Raw genomic sequence first — 19,500 nt, 5'->3', positions numbered from 1 at the left:
GGAGAAACGCGTTAACCCATTTGTAATGAAGGAGTGCAAATGATCTGCGACAAGCTTGTACTTTCCAATCATAGACGGAAGTTTAGTTACATTCTCTCTACATCTTGACATTTATGTAAGTAAGAGAGAAACAAGTGCTATGTTGCTCTCAGTGCATAGATGAAATTGAATTTTCTTTTGACATAAGCAGTATACTTCCACCCATTGACCAAGTAATACTGGATTTAGATTGTCGGCTCATTTGCGCGGTGCTGGCCTTACCTTTGGTTTCATGGCATAGTATGTCATTTGTTTTATCATGAACCCCTCAATGTAATATAACTTGATGTTGCTCAAAGTATTGACCTCTCTCTTGTTTCCAAAATCTGTCACTGTCACCTTTCTGAAAAACCTTGCTGTGCCTGTATGAAGCATCATTATTTGTATGCTCTAATAACCTCATAAGGATCATTGATCCCTATGTGTAGCACATCCTGCGTTCATGATGCCACTTAAGTGTACATCGTCTAATATCTATAAGAAATTGTCATCATGCTTTCAGGACGCATTGTAGACAGTGCTGAGTCAGCCATATGCTGCAGCCATTTGCTAGCAGTAAGATAGCCATACCTCAGGGCATCTTCAGTGCCAATGTGTAGCCACTTACTGTAGGTGTGTTTTGAAATAAGTAATATTTAAGTATGTTGCTGCTTAAAAATTCACTCTTTTTTATCCCTAATTGGAGGTAGCCATTTTGTGAGATGAGCCTCATCTCTCACGGATGTCACCAGGATGTTTCCTCCCACAAAATGGCTGTCACCACATCTGTTAAATATATTCAAAAACTGAGGAGCCTTGCAAGACTCCCATGTTACTCACATTTGCAGGTGATATCTATACATCTTGCAGCCCTCCGGATAGAAAGAATAGAGCTTGATCTCAAGCCATGGTTGTTTTAATATTTCTGTCCTTTCTTCCTTGAACAGTGAGTAGTTTCTCAGAGCACTTAGATCATGTAATGAGTGGAAGGAGCGAGAGTGTGGACAGTACAGATAATTCCTCAAAGCCCTCCAGTGAAAATGCTTCTCATACGGGTCGTCCGCGATTAGAAAACACAGAGAAACAGAAAGTGACGGGGAAAGTCACTAAATCCATCTCTACCAGTGCACTCTCTCTCATGATCCCTGGAGGTAGAGCTACAAATCCTCAGCATGAAGTTTTGTCACCCTGCATGTCCTTCTCGTCATTTGTCAGCCATGATTGCCACCCACAAGCTTGTCATAATGCATCCTTCTTTTTGAATGTTTGTGGCTGTAATTCAGCAAGGTTCTGTGCTAAATAAATTAAAACCTGAAGGATAATATAAATATTGCAATGCAAATAACCACAAGGGTGAAGTAAAGTGCCGATGTACTGTATTAGCTGGCGTTATAGCTACTAGTGCCACGTTTCCATGAATACTATGCGGCCACACAAATTCATCTGACATACCGTCACTCTTCCACCCTCATTAAATGGACATCCACATTTACCTCTTTCTGCAGACAAAGGAGTACATAGGCATGCAGATATTGTATCAGTGCCAGTAAGCAGCTCCATTTTGTACTGTGAAAAGCCATGATGTATGTGAAAGGTTGAGTACCGTATCATAGGTAGCCACTTGTCTGCATATTAGAGGCCTAAGGGAACTGGTTCTGGAGTTTTCGGTGTTAGTACAAGAGTATATTGTAACTTTGCAGTTATAAATCTGCAGTTGGTAGATCTTCTACAGCATCAAGTAAACAGCCCCCCCCCCCCCCATGCACGCTTGATGATCCCTCCACCACACTTGATAATGCCACAACTGCACTTGATAATTCTTCCACTATACTTGATAATCCACATTTTATAGTCCGACCACCGCACTTGATAATCCCACCACTGCATTTGATAATTCTACCACCACACTTTCTAATTTCACCACTGCATTTGATAATCCCACCACCGCACTTGATAATCTGACCTCTGTACTTGATAATTCCACCACTGCACTTGATAATCTGAGCCTTGATAATCCCACCACCGCACTTGATGATCTCACCACTGCATTGATAATCCCACCACTGCATTTGATAACCCCACCACTGCACTTGATAATCTGACTACCGCATAGATAATCCCACCACCACCGCATTTGATAATCCCACCACCACTGCACTTGATAATCCCACTACCACCGCACTTGAAAATATGTGTGATATATCCGTGCACTCTGAAATGAAAGCATACAACAAATAAGCAATTGGATATAAGTAAAAGAATCATATTTTTTTTTACAAAATGTGATCTAATAATTTGACTCCTCAAAGTAGCTGGAATATGTTTGCTTGTTGATAAACATTATGGTGACCCCAGGCGGAAGGGATGTTGTAAAGGGTGGAATACTCTTATACCCACTGGCAGTACTATTGTCAACATGATGAATTACCATCATGTTACAGTCGCGTGTAAAATGCTTTCAGCAGCATTTCACACATCCCGGCTCCTGCCTTCCATGGTATACATGAAGTCGGTAATATGATTATTGACAAGCCGTATTTATGCCATCACACTCAGTGAAATATTGTTCAAGAAAGTCTTCCCAACACTGTTGCAGAAGTTTCCACAAATATGTGGCAGTTGTAGGTTGCTTTGCCTCCTGTCCAGTTCACCAAAAACCAACTCAATGAGAATTATGTCCGGAGACTGTGAATTCCATGATTTCAAGTCTACAGTCTTATTCTTTTCCTCAAAGGAGTTGTGTCATAGCCTGGAGGTTTATTTTGGATCATTATCTTCCTGTTGGATAAACCCTTGACAAAATAGGCATAGACCAGAAGAGGGTTTTGCTTATGAAGTTGTGACTTGTAAAAACTGATGCTTACTGTACCAGCATGTTTAAGCATTCTCTCTCCCTCTCTTCTTTCTCTCTCTCCCTTCTTATCTCTCTCTCTATCTCTCTCCCTTCTTTCTCTCACCCTCCCTCTCATTTCTCTCCCCCTCTCTCTCTCTCTCTCTCTCTCTCTCTCTCTCTCTCTCTCTCCCTTCTGTCTCTCTCTCTCCCTCTCCCTTCTGTCTCTCTCCCCCTCCCTTCTTTCTCTCCCCCTCCCTTCTTTCTTTCTTTCTTTCTTTCTTTCTTTCTTTCTTTCTTTCTTTCTTTCTCTCTCACCCTCTTTTTCTCTCCCTCTCTTCTTTCCCTCTCTTTTTTTCTCTCTCCCTTTCTTCTTACTAGAGCCAGATTAAGGTTTGTGAGGCCCCAGGGCGACATATATGGGAGGGGTGCGAGCAGAAATCCGACAAAAGTGCTGGCGCAATGCTGATTTCTGCCCTTAGCGCGGTGGAAACAGCATTGTGCCAGGCACTTAGATTGGAGAATGCCGGTTTTTGTGACAAAACACTGTTTAGTCCACAAGAACCGGCCTTCTGTGACATGACAGTGCGCTGAATTGAATTGCACCAGCTGCTAAATTCCCGGCGCTATTCAATCTGCGCTGAATTGAATCAAGCCTATTGATTGTAATATCCTGGTCGCCTATTTTAATTTATACATTAATTCACAGCACCAACCAGTCAATAAATTGGGGAAGTGCTGTGCGATCAAAAAGCTTTGCTTAGCGAATATGTTATGCATTAAATGCTATATAGAATGCATTTCTTTCTGCCCGTTTATCGGGTCTCCAGCTTCCATCTGCAGTGACAGTGTGATGCCATATTTGTGTTAGCCATTTATTGCCCATAATTAGTACTGCTGCCTTGTGAAATAATGGTTTGCGGCTATTGGGGCTGTGTGAGCTAGACGCTGCCTCTACATGCTCAATTACTCTTCTCATTGAATTTACCAAGTTTATTCGTTTAATTGTCAATTTGGCAATAATGGAAAAAATACCCTTGCTGTATTTATTTATTTTTTGTATTTCCAAAAACCAGGATCTGCTGCGTTCTTCGCTATTTCCGAATTATTCCCTTCCTAAAGTACTTGTGGGAACCTGCTAGAAGTAGAGAAGTGTGGTGCATAGCTATGAAAGTAGAAGGTTTAAAATGTGATGCGTCAGCAGTGAATGTAGCAGCTACATGACATGTACGTCAGTAGAGGCTGACATTTGACAGCCGTGGATCCAGGAGTATATTCCATGGCTATAGACGTGCACACATCAGCTTTATGTTTCGGCGTTACACAAGCTACATACCAAATAGAAGGATTTATCAATCTGTTAAATTGATTGTGAAAGTCTGATGAAGTGAAGCTGCACACACTTCCGCCACCTTTCTGGTCAGCCTTAATGGTAGAAAGCAGATGCTAGCATACATTCCAAGTCTCTTCTTTCCTGCCGTGTATATAGTGGCCCCCAGCATTTCAGATCCATGAATTGGGCCACAAATCATGGCAGCATTGTGATGTGGACGTGGCTGTGCCACCATGGTGTGACCACTCCCTAGAGCTCATTAAGCTTCTCCTCCTCTCCAAGCACTGACTCACTGTTATATACTCCTGTAGTAGTGGTAATGAATGGGAGATAACTCCAACTTGTGGACAGACAAGTCTGCAGATGAGGCGGAGTCCTCTGATGGGGAATGTCCTTCTAAACTCGGAGGGAGCCATGTAAGGCAATATGTAATATTGTCTCCAGGTTACAGTGGTGTAACGAACCTCTGCATTTCTGGATTTGTGGAAAGGCCGTAAAGATTTAGGTCTAGAATGTTGGCATTGCATAGGCAGGATACAGTAAAATATAATGGTTTTTAATTACTGTCAGATGCCATTTTTATTTATAACCATAGAGGAGGCTTGAGCAATGGACCCATTCGGTGATGGGAGAGAGGGCTAGTCTAGGGAAGCAAACAAATAATTCCTGGTCTGTTTAGATTAGGATACAGTATAAATTCACACCTCATCTCATTTTAAAGTACACCACCTGCATGGTTTATTTCCATTTGTATGCGTTGCTTGACGTGGCTTGCTTATACCCTTGTCCTTGAAATGATTAGTATTTTATACTTTTGTATTCATCATGATGCAAACTAAAAGGTGGCTGTCTCATTACAGATGTGTACAGTGTGTCGCCTCTCGGGAGTCCAGTATCCCCACTCTCCATATCGTCAGATCCATCCTCCAGAGATTCCTCACCCAGCAGGGATTCATCCATCTCCTCTTTCAGTCCGAGGCAGCCAATCGTCATTCAGAGCTCTGGCAAAAAGTTTGGTTTCACTCTCCAGGCAATCCGCGTGTTTGTAGGGGACAGTGATGTTTACACCGTGCACCATATTGTCTGGGTAAGGCCTGGCATTAGAAGTATACCCCTATAGTGGTTTGCTTTTGGGCAGTTTATTTTATAGGCATGCAGTAAGCAAGATGACCAAACAACGTTTTACTTATTTATTTCATGTATTTGCACTCAATCCTACATGCTGTTGAAAAAAAAAATTGTGCCTCGTTTATTTACATGATCATTAATTAGTGCGGTGTTTGCTTTTCTCCGCAGAGTGTTGAAGACGGAAGCCCCGCTTACCAAGCTGGTCTTAAAGCCGGGGATCTCATTACTCATATAAATGAGGAGCCAGTGCATGGGCTAGTTCACACAGAGGTGATAGAACTCCTGCTGAAGGTACATGATGTTCTATTTCTCAGGGTTATCTCCCCATTATTATTCAATTGAGACATTCCAGTAGCTTATTCTTAAAATTATAATAGAAAAATAATCATGCGTTTATTATAATGAGACTATATGTCATTAATCATAAAGTAATTAGAAGCATAAAACTGATTATTTTCTACTGGGCGACCATATTCATTAACACCAATATCCCCTGACCTCTGTTAGGGACTTTTCATTTTTACATATTATTACATTCACTTCATGAATGTGTATAGACGGAATACATATGTATTCCCTGCAGACGGGATGCTGGCTGTCAGTACGCCGACAGCGGCATCCCACCTGCCAGAATGCCGGAAGCGGGGGAGCGCTACGAGCTCCCTTGCGGGCACGGTGGCTCGCTGCACTTGCTACAGGATCTATTCCCACTCTATGGGTGTCATGGACACCTACGAGTGGGAATAGCCCCTGTGAGCCGGTATTCTGGCTTTCGGCATTGTCGGCTGTCGGGAGTCCGGCATCTGTATCCTGATTCCCTCCCATATAGGTGTAGATCTGTATATCTTTAATTATGTCACCATTAAGTACTGAAATTATGATTTGTGTTTGGAAAGACATTGCCTCTAAGAATGTCACTATCAGGAAGTGAGCTGCAGGTGGCGTGTGCTGATTGGCTGGTACAGATGTGTACTCACTCACAGGTTGTCCGTATGACATACAGCGTGAGACACCCCAGAAAGGAGTAGCGTACCATATTTCTTTACATGTTGTGTCTTAGTTGCATCGCAGGTGCAGCAAAAGACACTTACAGTGTACTTACAGAGAGTCTGTGCTCTGACTTTAACGGCCCAGGAATAGGTTTTACACATGTACAATGTGGCAGATGAAGCTCAACATACTGTAACTTGGCATGAGGAAAAGCCGCGGCTGCTGGCATCGGATCCCCTTTTCACACAGACACAGATGTACAAAAGTCACACACCAAATTCATCAGTGTTGGCTAACAATGTAGTTTTGTCGCTTCTATGTATTTTAAGTATGCAAATAAGATGTACATTTTGAATAAGAAAGATGCACGACCTGGCGCACAGAGAGGGCGTACTTGGTGCGACTGGTACAATAGTAAGAAAGGACACATCTATACATCCTGCTACTAATGTGTGCCTTGTTCTTCATACATATATTAAGGATGACATGACTACCTAGCTGAAGTTTATATGGTATCTGAACTATAAATCTACACTAAAAAGGTCTACAGTCAAGGTCTACCACTAATGGTAGACATGCATAAGGTCAGCAGGGTCAAAAGGTCGACATGTAAAAGGTAGACAGTTCAACAGGGTCAAAAGGTTGACGTGATAATGGTCGATACACACATGGTAGACACAAGTTTTTTTGTTGGGTTTTTTCATTTTTTTCCAACTTTTTCTTACTTTTCCATCCATGTGGACTACTATTAGGAATAGTAACCTGTGCCGAACACAGCGGTAGCAGAGCGAAATACCTTGCCTAAAGCTTGCGAGGGGACGTGGTGCACTAATGGAGCTTGTTGGTGGCAGAAAAGTGACAAAACACACAAGAAACAACAACAAATATTGTGTCAACCTTTTTTGTGTTGACCATCTCCATATTGACCTTATGACCCTGTTGACATTTTGATCCTGTCGACCTTTGCTATTCTGTGTTGCTCTTTTGACCCTATCGACCTAATGCATGTCCACTATTAGTGGTAGACTTATTGACTGTAGACATTTTTAGTGTAGATCTAACAAACCACACCCAGTTTATATATATATATATATATATATATATATTTATATTGTAACACTGTAAGGGTGCAAAGTGCCGTTTCCTGGGGTATATGGCAGCACGCAGCAGCTGAGGAACAACACAAGTCCAGTTTCTGGTACAACTGGCCCCAGCCAGTTTTATTGTACAGAAAATAAAACAAACACCAAAAGAAAATACCTTGCCTGTCCGGCACTAACTAAACACAAGATGTTCCTAACTATCACTAAACAAAAAACACAGAGTTCTCCAGCAAACACTGTATAGCTCACTTGTATCAGGAGCGTGTTTCTCTCACAGACATCCTGCAGTCTTCCCAGGCAGTCTGCCCACCCTAATCAGGCCAGCAGCTCTATAACACTCTTACACAGCTGAAAGCCTGATTAGCCTTCAGTGAGGCCAAAGACCCGAACTGGGCCCAATGTCTGGAACTTGCCCCATCTCTCTTTCAGGGCCCTTACCCAGCTTTTCCAACAAACTGAAAAGGTTCTAACAAAACAAAACATATTCCTAGAAGTTTTCATTTTTCTAATACATGTAAGACAAGAACCTGGGACAAACATACCTGCCCTCAAACACTATCCCAGTGTTCTTGTCACAATATATATATTATTTATATAAATATTTATGTATGTGTATGAGTTGAGTGTGACTCTACTGCCATATAAGAAGTCATACAGTAGATGTTTTTTTTTTTTATTATTTGTGACATAAAAGAGGTGGTGCTTAATTGGGTTTATCAACATTGCAAGGATTAATAGTCTACATCTGTATAAAAAAAAAAAAAAGCTTTCACCCTGCCTTGTACTGCTTTATATGACTTGACGTAGCCTACCTTCATCCTGAGTCATCCTGCATTTCCGTATGTTGGAACTAGGGGGGGCCACTAGTTGGTTGCATCCTTCGTAAGCCATTAGCTAAGCAGCATCTTTTGTATTCCTATGGCAGAGCACTGGTTACAGGAGCAGGTACTGTATGATGAAGGAAGGGAGAGATGTTTGCTATTATCTAGATCATTTAAATGTGATCCAGCAATTTTGTTTTCTTTATGTCCTCTACTGCTACAAGACAGCTTCTGGTAAGACCATAGGGGGTTATTCAGAGATGGACGCAGATCTTGCTTCCATCTACTCACATGCTGGGGGCCGTCCAGCACAGGGCAAGGCCACCCAGCTTGTGTGGCACCACCCCGCAATGCGGTCACAATTTAATTGCGTACTCATCAATTTGAGGTCAAACCCTGGCTGCGCTGGCAGGTTGTCCGGCAAAAAAAATATATAATCGACTGCATTGTTCGGACCGCGCCCAGTGAATGACGGTCACACGCGCACTATTGCCAGTATGCGCAGACCAGATGAACGCGGACTCTGCGTACAGACGCGTGGCTGCATCCATCTCTGAATCGCTTCCATAGTACATTAGCCGCTATTTTATTTAACCTGATTTAAGTTTGTGTTTAGTAGTTCTTTTGCAGGTTTTTTTTTTGTTGTTGCTTAAGCCAGCATCCCAGAAATATGGGGCCCCCTGCTTAAATGCAGACTGCATCTTTTATCTGTGAGCAGCCGCTGCAGCTCGGTTTGCTCAGGAATGCTCTCTCCTGCTCCACTCTCCATCATCTTAAACAGATTGCGTTCCCCTGCATTGTGAGTGGCAGCAGCTACAGAACATTCAGATATTTGGTGCCGTCTGGCTCCTATCGGTGTGGGCGCTCCATAAGCCGTTGACAGGGGCAAGTGTATAAAAGATATGGTCTCTGTGAAAAGAGGACAAGTCTCTTATAATTCAAGCTGTGGCTTGTTTGTCTATCTTTATCGCTTGTCCTTCTTTCATTATGTCTCCTAAATGTTGTCATTTCTTGACAGAGCGGCAGTAAGGTGGCAATCACTACAACCTCCTTTGAGAATACATCAATAAAAACTGGTCCTGCCAGGAGGAACAGCTACAGAAGCCGGATGGTGAGACGCAGCAAGAAAACAAAGAAGAAGGAAAATATAGAACGGTTGGTTGTGGTCGCCTTACATCTGCTAAACATTATGAAGACTGAACACTATGCGCTTCTAATACAATAGATCAATTTTTATTGGTTCTTTCTTTAATACTTCATAAAAATGTCACGTTAATAGTAATATTGTTTCAGAGATGAAACAACAGTTGAGATGAAAATAAAATGATAGAACAGCAATGCTAGCAGGCTCCACGCTGAGCCCTAATCAGATGATTAAGCTTCCCCTGCCCCACGTAGCGGAATGGCTGAGGTCTGGGGTCCGCTGATGGTCTCCAGTGTAGTCTTCTGCTGGTGGATAAAGAAGAGTTTTGATTTCCAGTACTCAAAGATAAAATTTCAGCAGCATAGAGAGAAATAGAGACTTTGTTCCCACAAATGTTTTACTCTCCCGCTACGATGTGCCTAGGAGATGGAACAGCCAGTGTTACATATATTAATCGACTGGTGCTGTTCTGTGTGTCTCCTCCTGCCAGTGCTTAAAGTGGTCCTAGAGAGGTGGTGAAACTCACCCCTCCAGGAGAAAATGCATTAAAGGTATTGCGTGAGCCGTATAAAAGGGGCGTGGTCTCAAAAAGAAATGGGCGTGGTCACAAAATAGTAATAATGCCCACAGTAGTAGCACTCCGTAATACACATAATGCCCACAGTAGTAGCACCCCGTAATACACAATGCCTACAGCAGTAGCGCCCCTATTACAATGCCAACAGTCGTAGTGCTTCTTATGCAATGTCCACTGTGCTCTGTACTGGTAGTGCCCACAGTGGTAATGCCCCTTATATAGAGCCCATAGTAGTAGTGCCCCTTTGCAATGCCCGCAATAGTAGTGCCCCTTATGTCCCCAGGAGTGATGCCCCTTATGAAGTTCCCCCTTTACAATGCCCTTATTAGTAGTGCCCCCAGTAGTCATGCCCTTAATGGTAATGCCCCTGTGTAGTATTGCCCCCAGTAGTAATGTTGCCTGCAGTAATGCCCCCAGTCATTTAGCTCCATGTAGTTTAGCCCCAGTAGTTATTCCCCCAGTGGTAATGCCCCTGCAGTTATGACCCCAGTAGTTTAACCCCTGTAATTTAGCCCCCATGTAGTTTGCCCGTTAGTAATGCCCCCAGTACTTTACCCACTTGTAGTTTTGCGCCCAGTAGTAATGCCCCCAGTCGTAATGTCCCCTGTAGTTTTCCCCCTTGTAGTTATGCCCCCAGTAGTTTAACCCCTGTAGTTATGCCTCTAGTAGTTTAACCCCTGTTGTTCGGCCCCCAGTAGTTTAGCCCACCTGTAGTTTGACCCCCAAGTAGGAATACCCCTGTAGTTATACCCCCAGTAGTAATGCCCTCCTTTAGTTTGCCCCCAAGTAGTAATGCCCCCAGTAGTTTAACCTCTGTAGTTATGCCCCCAGTAGTTTAGCCACCCTGTAGTAATGCCCCCAAGTAGGAATGCCCTCCTGTAGTTTGCCCCCAGTAGTCAGCCCCCGTTAGTAATGCCCCCAGTAGTTAGCCCCCGTTAGTACTGCCCCCAGTAGTTAGCCCCAATGTAGTTTGCCCCCTTGTAGCTTGCCCCCTTGTAGTTTAGCCCCCAATAGTAATGCCCCCAAGTAGTTTGCCCCCAAGTATTAATGCACCTGTAGTTATGCCCCCAGTAATGCCCCTGTAGTTATACCCCACAGTAGTAATGCCCTCCTGTAGTTTGCCCCCAGTAGTTAGCCCCCGTTAGTAATGCCCCCTTGTAGTTTGCCTACAGTAGTTTGTCCCCAGTAGTAATACCCCCCCTAGTAGTAAAGCCCCCAGTAGTAATGCCCCCCAATAGAAGCGCCGCTACACATAGGGAAAAAATAAATAAATCATCATACTCACCATGCCCCGCTCCCGCGTCCGACCGCTGCAGTCCTCTGGGCATCCGCTCCTCGGCACTATGGGAAAGACGTCATGACGTCTCTCCCATAGCGCACAGTGACAGAGCCGGAAGCCGGAGCTCAGTAGTGAGCTCCTGCCTCCAGCTGATGCTGTGGAGAGAGAGCCAGGCGCCCGCTGGTAAAACAATCTCAGCGGGCACCCGGCATCTTCCAGCGGCGGCAGCGGCACACAGCGAGTTAAGTGAGCCGGAGGAGGCGGAACTGCGTTCGGTCTCCAAGTGGAACTGACGTAACGCAGTTCCGCCCCGTTCCGGCTCACTTTAACCCCTGCTTCCTGCTGTATACTAGTGTTTTAGACTAGTGGGAAATGATGAGAAGAAAGAGGTAGAGAGACAGAGTTGTGCCCAGCTGTATGATTACGGGGTGTGGTATTGAAGGTCGACAGTGTCTAGGTCGACCACTATTGGTCGACAGGGATTCTAGGTCGACAGGGTCTGTAGGTCGACATGGTCTAGCTCGACAGGTCAAAAGGTCGTCATGAGTTTTTAAATCTTTTTTGGTGTTGTTTTCACCGTACAGTGACCGGGAACCCCAATTAGTGCACCGCGTCCCCTCGCATGGTTCGCTTTGCTCGCCATGCTTTGGACAAAGTTGCCGTTCCCAATCGTAGTCCACGTGGATTGTAAAGTATGAAAAAGTTTAAAAAAAAATGTTGAAAACTCATGTCGGCCTAGAGACTCTGTCGACCTAGTTACTGTCGACCAATAGTGGATGACCTAGACACTGTCGACCTAGAGACCGGTTACAATGATTGCGATAGTGGATGCACTAATTGCTGCTCCATCCAAAAACATGGGAAATATAGCGTGTGCGGGGAGGGGGGGGGAGGGGGGTGGTTGGCTTGGGCTAGGAAGGTTTCTACCTTTTCTCCTGTCATGGTCGCTCTGTTGATTGATTTCTTTATCAGTTCTCCTTTTCTGTTTGTTACATATACAGAACTACTTATAAATATGAATACACTATGAGCTACTTCACCAAGCAACACGACCATCCTGGTAAAGTCTAGTAAAATAAAATAATGTGATGTCTTTTTCAGGAGGAGGTCTTTCTTCAAAAAACTGGCAAAGCAGCCGTCTCCCCTGCTTCACACTAGTCGAAGCTTTTCCTGCTTAAACCGCTCACTGTCATCTGGGGAAAGCTTACCAGCATCACCCACTCACAGCCTGTCACCCAGATCTCCTACTCCGAGCTGTCGTTCCACCCCAGACTTTCCATCTGGTGAGTTACCTAGAAGACTGCAAGTGATTATGATATAGAGGGGTAGGGCAGAATAAGTGTTAATGTTACAGTGAACAATAGTATGATAGCATTACTAACAAAATGTGTCTCCATAGAGAGCTGCAGTCTTTTTTATTTATTATGTTCTTTTTAGTATTTTTTAGTATTTTTATTTTCTTGCAGTGTATTTTTTTTTTTTGTATATGAGGACAAGGAAATAAGTATTTGTACGTATTCATTGCTCAAAATATTTATGGTTTGTTCTCTTGCTTTCTAACATGCATTCTGTTTTTATGCTCATTTGTCCTAGGCACTAATTCTTCCCAGAGCAGCTCCCCAAGTTCAAGTGCTCCAAACTCCCCAGCAGGTTCTGGACACATTAGACCGAGCACTCTTCATGGCTTGGGTCCAAAGCTAGGTGGACAGAGATACAGGTCTGGAAGACGTAAGTCTGCTGGCAGCATACCCCTCTCCCCACTGGCAAGAACCCCATCACCAACTCCTCAGCCTCCCTCCCCACAGCGCTCTCCATCTCCTTTACATGGGCACTCAATAGGGAGCTCTAAGCCAACGACCACGTTCCCAGCAAAAATGCATTCCCCGCCAACAATCGTAAGGCATGTTGTCCGACCCAAGAGTGCAGAGCCCCCGAGGTCTCCACTTCTGAAGAGAGTACAGTCAGAAGAGAAGCTTTCACCATCATACTGTTGTGAGAAAAAGCATTTATGCCCCCGCAAGCACAGTCTGGAGGTCACCAAGGAAGAGGTTCATAAGCAGTCCTCACAGCGGGACATCACATTGCAAAGCCTAGAGGAGAACACATGTGACATCCCTGCATCCACACGCGTTAGACCTGTAGAGCAAGGCTGTCTGAAGCGCCCAGCATCACGAAAATTGGGCAGACAGGAGTCCCTGGATGACCTAGATAAAGAGAAACTGAAGGCCAAGATTGTCATAAAGAAAAAAGAAATGTCCGAGAGATCAGACTTCCTTCTGAAACAGAATATAACGCAGGAGTTGCACAATGAAATAGGACACCAAGCTGCAGAGGTGGAGAAGGAAGAAAAAGCACATCAGACCGTTTTAAGAAGGTCAAACATAGCGGATAATAAATTTGCTACTTATGAACCTTGTTCTGCTGGTATCATGTTTAAGGACACTCACTGCAAGAGTGCAAATCCACGACCGAACGGTGCCAACGCTTGTGCAGATCCCCATTTATTCTGTCATGGCTCCCCTCTTGCCGATACTGCACACCTGTCCTACGAACTCAAGAAGGCTCCCACTTCAAGCTCCCTGCAGGAAAAAATTCTCCATCCGCCTGACAAGGTCATAAAAGATGACAATTTAGAGAAGTCCCCTCCGACCAACATTGATTTTTTCAGGATGAAAAAATCCTTTGAAGAGAAAGATGGTGGTTTCTGCCCGGCCTTAAAATCTAAAATTGGCCCCGTGTCCCATGAATGCATGCAGACAAAGCCTGGACATTTACCAACAGAGACTTTATCCTTGCTAGATAACAGGACTTGTATATCTAATGTTCAGAGCAACCCGGTTTCTTTTGCATCATTGAAAACTACTAACAATAGATGTGAAAGTATTGCAGACAAATCAAGTGTTACAACCACAGAGACACCTGTCCGGAAAAGCCCCTCTGAATATAAACTAGAAGGAAGAGCTGTATCCTCCTTGAAGCCAATTGAAGGTACTTTAGACATAGCATTGCTGTCAGGACCAAAGGTTTCAAAAGCGGAGTCTGATATAACTTGTAATAACCCCCTAAAATCTGACGAGCAAAGCCGAAATTCAAAGAACGAGGCTCCAGACAGTGGAAAGGCATTATTATTTACCAAACCAAGCTCTAATTGCTCAAATATACTGGCGGGGCACAGGGGACCTATTAAAGAGAAGCCGAGTGAGTCTACACAAGCTGATTGCTCAACTGCAAAGATTTGTCAAAACAAAGATGTATCGGATCTTAGGACAAAGAAAAATGTTGTGGATGAGACTAATTCTGCTCAAAGTCAAAGGATAGGCGCAGTGCAGCCGCCAATGAGGGGTCCAGCAGCAGAAGGAGTGTCTCTTTCTGTGAAAGCTAATAGACAAGAGATGACATCTCTGGATATGTCCTCTGTCAAATGCTCACTGGAGCATAGGTTTAGTACATCATACTCTGAAAGGACTCCTACATCTCGGGAATCCTTTGAGAATACTGCTGCTACAAGTCTGACACAATCTAGCATCTCTGAAAAGTACGTCTCTGCGCTCAGTTGTATAGAGGAAGTAAATCAACAGGCAGCTGTTCCCCAGACAGACCCTAATCATCACACGTGTATGGCAAAGAATGTTGACTCTTCTTTTCTAGCTGAACTCGGGGTTAGCAAAAAAGCTGTTTTGAATGCACAAGAAGAATCCTCTTCTGTGAGCCGCAGCAGCCAAAGTAAAAATCAACAAAACGTTCTGCAAAAAAGTCCTCTGGAGCGTATCACGAAAAATGATGCAGATGTTTTGAAAAAAGGATTCTCCTCTGTTAATATGCAACAGTCACCTACAGCTATGAATGACCACTCCGGAACCAGTACCAAAACCATCATGCCACTAAAAGAAGAGCATAGGTCTGCACATACGCACTTAGCCAGCTGCATCAATAAGGCAAAAGTGGCAACAGAATCAAAGCCCAGCTCTGTTAAAATAGCCCTCTCCGATAAGCCAGTGCTCTCACAAAGCCCTAATCCCAAACTGTCTGACCTACAGAGCAATCTAACAGCTGTTCAGCAACCTGAATGCCCTGTCAAAGTTGACCCCAGCCTGAATATGGACTCTAGCGCCCCCACCCAGTACAAAGATACCACTAAAACTGCAACCGCTTTAATAGCGTCTACTCCTGTTGAGCGTGTAAATACAAAGGTCACCACCAGAGTGTCCACTTCTGAACATTGTCTCAATGGCAGTCCAGCAGTCGGCTCTGACCCACCAGGCGCTGTTAACCATAAGGAATGTTCTGCAAAATCATATTTAAAAGAAAAAACAAGTGCGCACGCTAAATTAGCCAGAGTGGCCGCTACCAAACACTGTGCACAAGGAAGGGCTGCTCTGGAAGGCATGGAAGTCAGACTTTCATTCATTGAAAGCTCTCCAGAAAAGAAATGCACTGAAGCACTTTATCTCCTGAGTGACAAAGGGAAAAGTAAGATTACTTCTGTTGTTACAAACAGAGACACTAGAGAGATGATTACCGAAAAGCACAAGTCTAGTGTTTCTCAAAACGTAATAGGGAAGGAAGGAGACCCGAGGAAGACACTGTGTGATCCTAAAGGCGGCAGCGCTGCTTCTCCCAAAGCTGTGTGTCCAGATGTCTCTGTCGCTAAAACGCACTTGAATGAATGTCCTGGGACCATGTTTAAGGAGAAAAATGAGCAAAACACCAATTTGAATGTTGCAAATATCAAAGTTAAGAAGGAGGCCCAGGTATTCCCCGGTAAGACTGGTGCCAAGGATGGCTGCAGCCTTTCAAGTAAATCCGTCACCGAAAAACAACTAGGTGCCCTTACCAATGCTGCAGCCCCAGCGACGGTCCGCAGGGACCCCCCTTCCTCTCCTAACAAGAAGAATGTCACAAAATATGTGCCCAAGTCACCAGCCGCTCCTCTAGAGAATTTCAGCACCCTTTCCTCCGAAAGAGACTTAAAAGGACAGAAGCGGGGAAAGGACACCGTTTCACAGAGTAGTCTTCACAAAAAGACTTAATCTGCCAGCTCCATCACCAAGACCTCTTTACTGTAGTAGCTGCTAATCTTGGACTTTTTCAAAACCAGCACTGTGTATGTATTAGTATCATGTTGTGTGTTGAAACAAAATAAGTAAAGAGGGTTGTAGCTGTCAACTCAAATACCCAACTGTGATCTGTTTGCCAACAGAGTGCGGTTGTGGGCAGAAAGATGTCTTTACTGGTGGGAAAGGGCTATGGGGGAAAAGGTCTGTGTGTATTGACACTATTGTATTTGTGTTGAATGTAGAATGTGCAGTTTGCTGCTGAATCTCACTGTCCATTTGTAACTTGCTTCACAAAGCTGCAAAATTCAAAAAATTAACAAAACCATGTTTTTTACTGCTGGCGAAAGGCAGTTATTTTCCTACAGTGGCATTTACAAGGAAATATTGGGCAGATGTATTAAGCCTGGAGAAGTTATAAAGCAGTGAAAAGTGCAAGGTGATAACACACTAGCCAATCAGCTCCAATATGTCAATTGGCAGTTAGGAGCTGATTGGCTGGTGCGTGTCACTGCTTTATCACTTCTCCAGGCTTAATACATCTGCCCCAATGAGCGTTTGGTTTTCATTTGTGACACCTGAAGATCAGATAGGGCTCTGAGACAGTATCTCCACTTTGCTTTGATAATAATATGAGCTGGATAAAATAGAACGCAGCTTTGTAACATTATTGCTGTTAAAAGAAAGTAACTTCCAAATTGTAGGCTCAACTCTAAAGGAATGCGTTCTATAAAATATCCGTTCTCAAAAGTTGTTATGCTGCTGTGTTAACAAGCCCCCAACCCTGTGCCAAATAGTTAATAACAACCTTATGCAGCCAATCAGAATCATCCAGCAGCTCAAGTGGTTTGATGCCACAAACGTGGTCATTAAAAATGTAATCTCTTACTGTGTGTATTTAACCATTATTATTGTTATCAAAGCAATACATTAATCCCATTTGCCTCCATTTCACAAGTGCAAAAATCTTGACTTTTGTGTGAAAGGAACCTTATTTCTTGCAGTTATTGAATGTATATATTTTGGTTTTGTTTACTACTTAGGCTTGAAAAAGGGAAACTTGTTTTGCAACGTAAAAAAAAAAACTGAGCATTTCTTTGAAGAACATTTGTAGATGTTGATACATAGCTGGGGCCTTACCATGTAGAGGTTTAGCTGTGCTGGGAATATACATTATTTTGTAAGAGCGTTAAATAGCTCCATACATTTCATAGCATCTCTTTTTATGTATTATAAATATGTGAATAATGTAACATAATAAATAGGGGTTTTTGGGGGGGCCATGTTAGAGCTTACTTGGTGCTTGGAGGGCAACTTTACTTTCTACCTTTTGTGAAGCCTTATTTCAATTTTATATACTTACTCGCATCCACGTGTTTGTTATATCTTCACCCACAGAGGGGCAAAATTAGAAACACACACCAGGCACGTTTCTCTCCACACTGCATAATGTCTAGCTGCTGTACTGTGGCAATAAGATGTTTTGAAGGAAAGTGTGACAGCCTGGTGCAAATTCCTGCTGTCAGTATGCTCAATGCTGGAGTTTGCAAGACACAAAAATGTTAGTGGCTTTTTAAAAGCATTACTGAAACCACACAAAAGACAGGCACGTGCAACAATCTCATTGGACGTGTTTTGCCATTTCATTACCATTCAAGTTGAGGATGGGATAGTGAAACATGTTCTGCAACATAACTTTCCATAAGCCTGACTCCTGTCTCACACACAGCTTTGTAGCCACTTCAGAAATGGTTTGTGTCCATAATCCTCGGCTGCAAAGATGTGTTATAGGTATAGCCTTTTAGTCGCCGACACTGTGAACACACCACTCTCACAGCTGACTCTGCAACCTGCGTGATGTTTGCGGAGATCAGATTTACAGTAATTAGCTAATCATTAGCGCACGTGAAAGAATTTTACCTCTAGAAACTGTGCGTTTATTTTCTTGACGCTTCTTTGAATAACAGATTCAGTGGTTGCACAATAACAATAAAGAGGGTTTCAAGCATTGCAGGCTTTCTGGAATGTTATGTATATTACCAAATATGAATGCACCTGTCTGTCATAGGCATTGGGAAGCTGCTCATTTTCCGCCTTTCTGAGTTCTCTCATTCCCTGTGTATTAAATGTTTACACCTGTACTTGTTGTGTCGTCACTTCTCACACCTGTCACTCATGTTGTAGTCTTATAGTACCTGCTGTGTTCCTGTCCTACATGTCTGTAACTGTTACCTTACTGCTGAGATACTTGTGTTACTGTTTAGTCTCTTCTATGTAACGTTTCTAAGGTCTGTGCTCCTTTTCTAGTCTCTTCTGCTGTAGAAATACCAGCTTAGTAACTGTGCAATAAAGTGTTTGTCGTCTTAACTTTCTATAAAACAAAGTACACCAGAAGAAAACAACACAAAACTGTATGAATGTTGTATTTGTTGTATATTGAACAAGTATTTATACTTCAGCTGCAACACGTAACATTGAAATAAAAAGTCGGCATGAAGGTGAAGTCTGCATTGTCTCTGTTCATTTCCTTAAGTGGCTCCTGTGCAAAGACAGCTAGTCCTTGGTCATGTGACTAAGGGAGGGGATGTATCCTATAGAAAACCAATCAGCAACGAGCTATCATTTATCTACTGCATTCTATAAAATGGCAGGTACAATCTGAGTGGTTGCTATGAGCAACTTCTCAACTTGTCCTATTTAGTAAGTTTGATGCATCTCCCCCATAACTACAGCAAGTGTTGCAGTTTAGATAACTTTTGGATGTGTAATTATATCAAACAAATAATTAACATGAAAGCAAGTATTGAAACTATTAATGTCTGGAGATTAATATATGTTGTAAAAATGAACACCTATGGGCCAGAAGTTATGGTATATATACCTGAATAAAGAGCATGAAATTCTAGAAAAAAAAATTAAAGTTGCACCATATTCAGAAGAGCACATCTTTTGGTTACATTGTAAAGTCTCATACACATAGCCGCTTCCCTTCATCTATGTTGTACGTTCTATAACATCAGTATAACCAGCCTGGCAGATAAAGTAGGGTCCATTTGAATCCTTTGACGTAGTACATACAAGTGTTTAGAGTAAACAATGGATGAAATATGACAAAAGGACATGCAGTATCCATATCAACAGAGATCGAACTATGAAGGAAGTGTCATTAGTAGCTTGAGCCCTAATACATACAGTAGGGTTCAAGCCATAGGTGCAGGGAAAG

General features: G+C 43.1%; 1 protein-coding gene across 9 annotated transcripts in view; it reads left to right on the top strand.

Moving 5' to 3' along the window:
- Nucleotides 1-18,780, top strand: part of MAST4 (microtubule associated serine/threonine kinase family member 4) — an 875,018-nt gene extending 856,238 nt beyond the window's left edge. For 7 of the 9 annotated variants that reach the window (XM_063963416.1, XM_063963411.1, XM_063963425.1 and 4 more), the window contains 6 exons: nucleotides 966-1,169; nucleotides 5,042-5,268; nucleotides 5,478-5,600; nucleotides 9,242-9,378; nucleotides 12,325-12,506; nucleotides 12,817-18,780. In XM_063963416.1, the coding sequence (XP_063819486.1) occupies nucleotides 966-1,169; nucleotides 5,042-5,268; nucleotides 5,478-5,600; nucleotides 9,242-9,378; nucleotides 12,325-12,506; nucleotides 12,817-16,253 (4,310 nt within the window). In that variant the 3' untranslated portion in view covers nucleotides 16,254-18,780. The remainder of the gene's footprint in view (nucleotides 1-965; nucleotides 1,170-5,041; nucleotides 5,269-5,477; nucleotides 5,601-9,241; nucleotides 9,379-12,324; nucleotides 12,507-12,816) is intronic. The other 2 variants (XM_063963429.1, XM_063963420.1) reach the window with 1 other exon arrangement.
- The last annotated feature ends 720 nt before the right edge of the window (nucleotides 18,781-19,500 follow it).

The sequence above is a fragment of the Pseudophryne corroboree genome, chromosome 1, assembly GCF_028390025.1.
Source record: "Pseudophryne corroboree isolate aPseCor3 chromosome 1, aPseCor3.hap2, whole genome shotgun sequence".
NCBI classification, from domain to species: Eukaryota; Metazoa; Chordata; class Amphibia; order Anura; family Myobatrachidae; genus Pseudophryne; species Pseudophryne corroboree.
The sequence above is the reverse complement of the archived record's forward strand: the minus strand, read 5'-3'. Positions and strand labels throughout refer to the sequence as shown.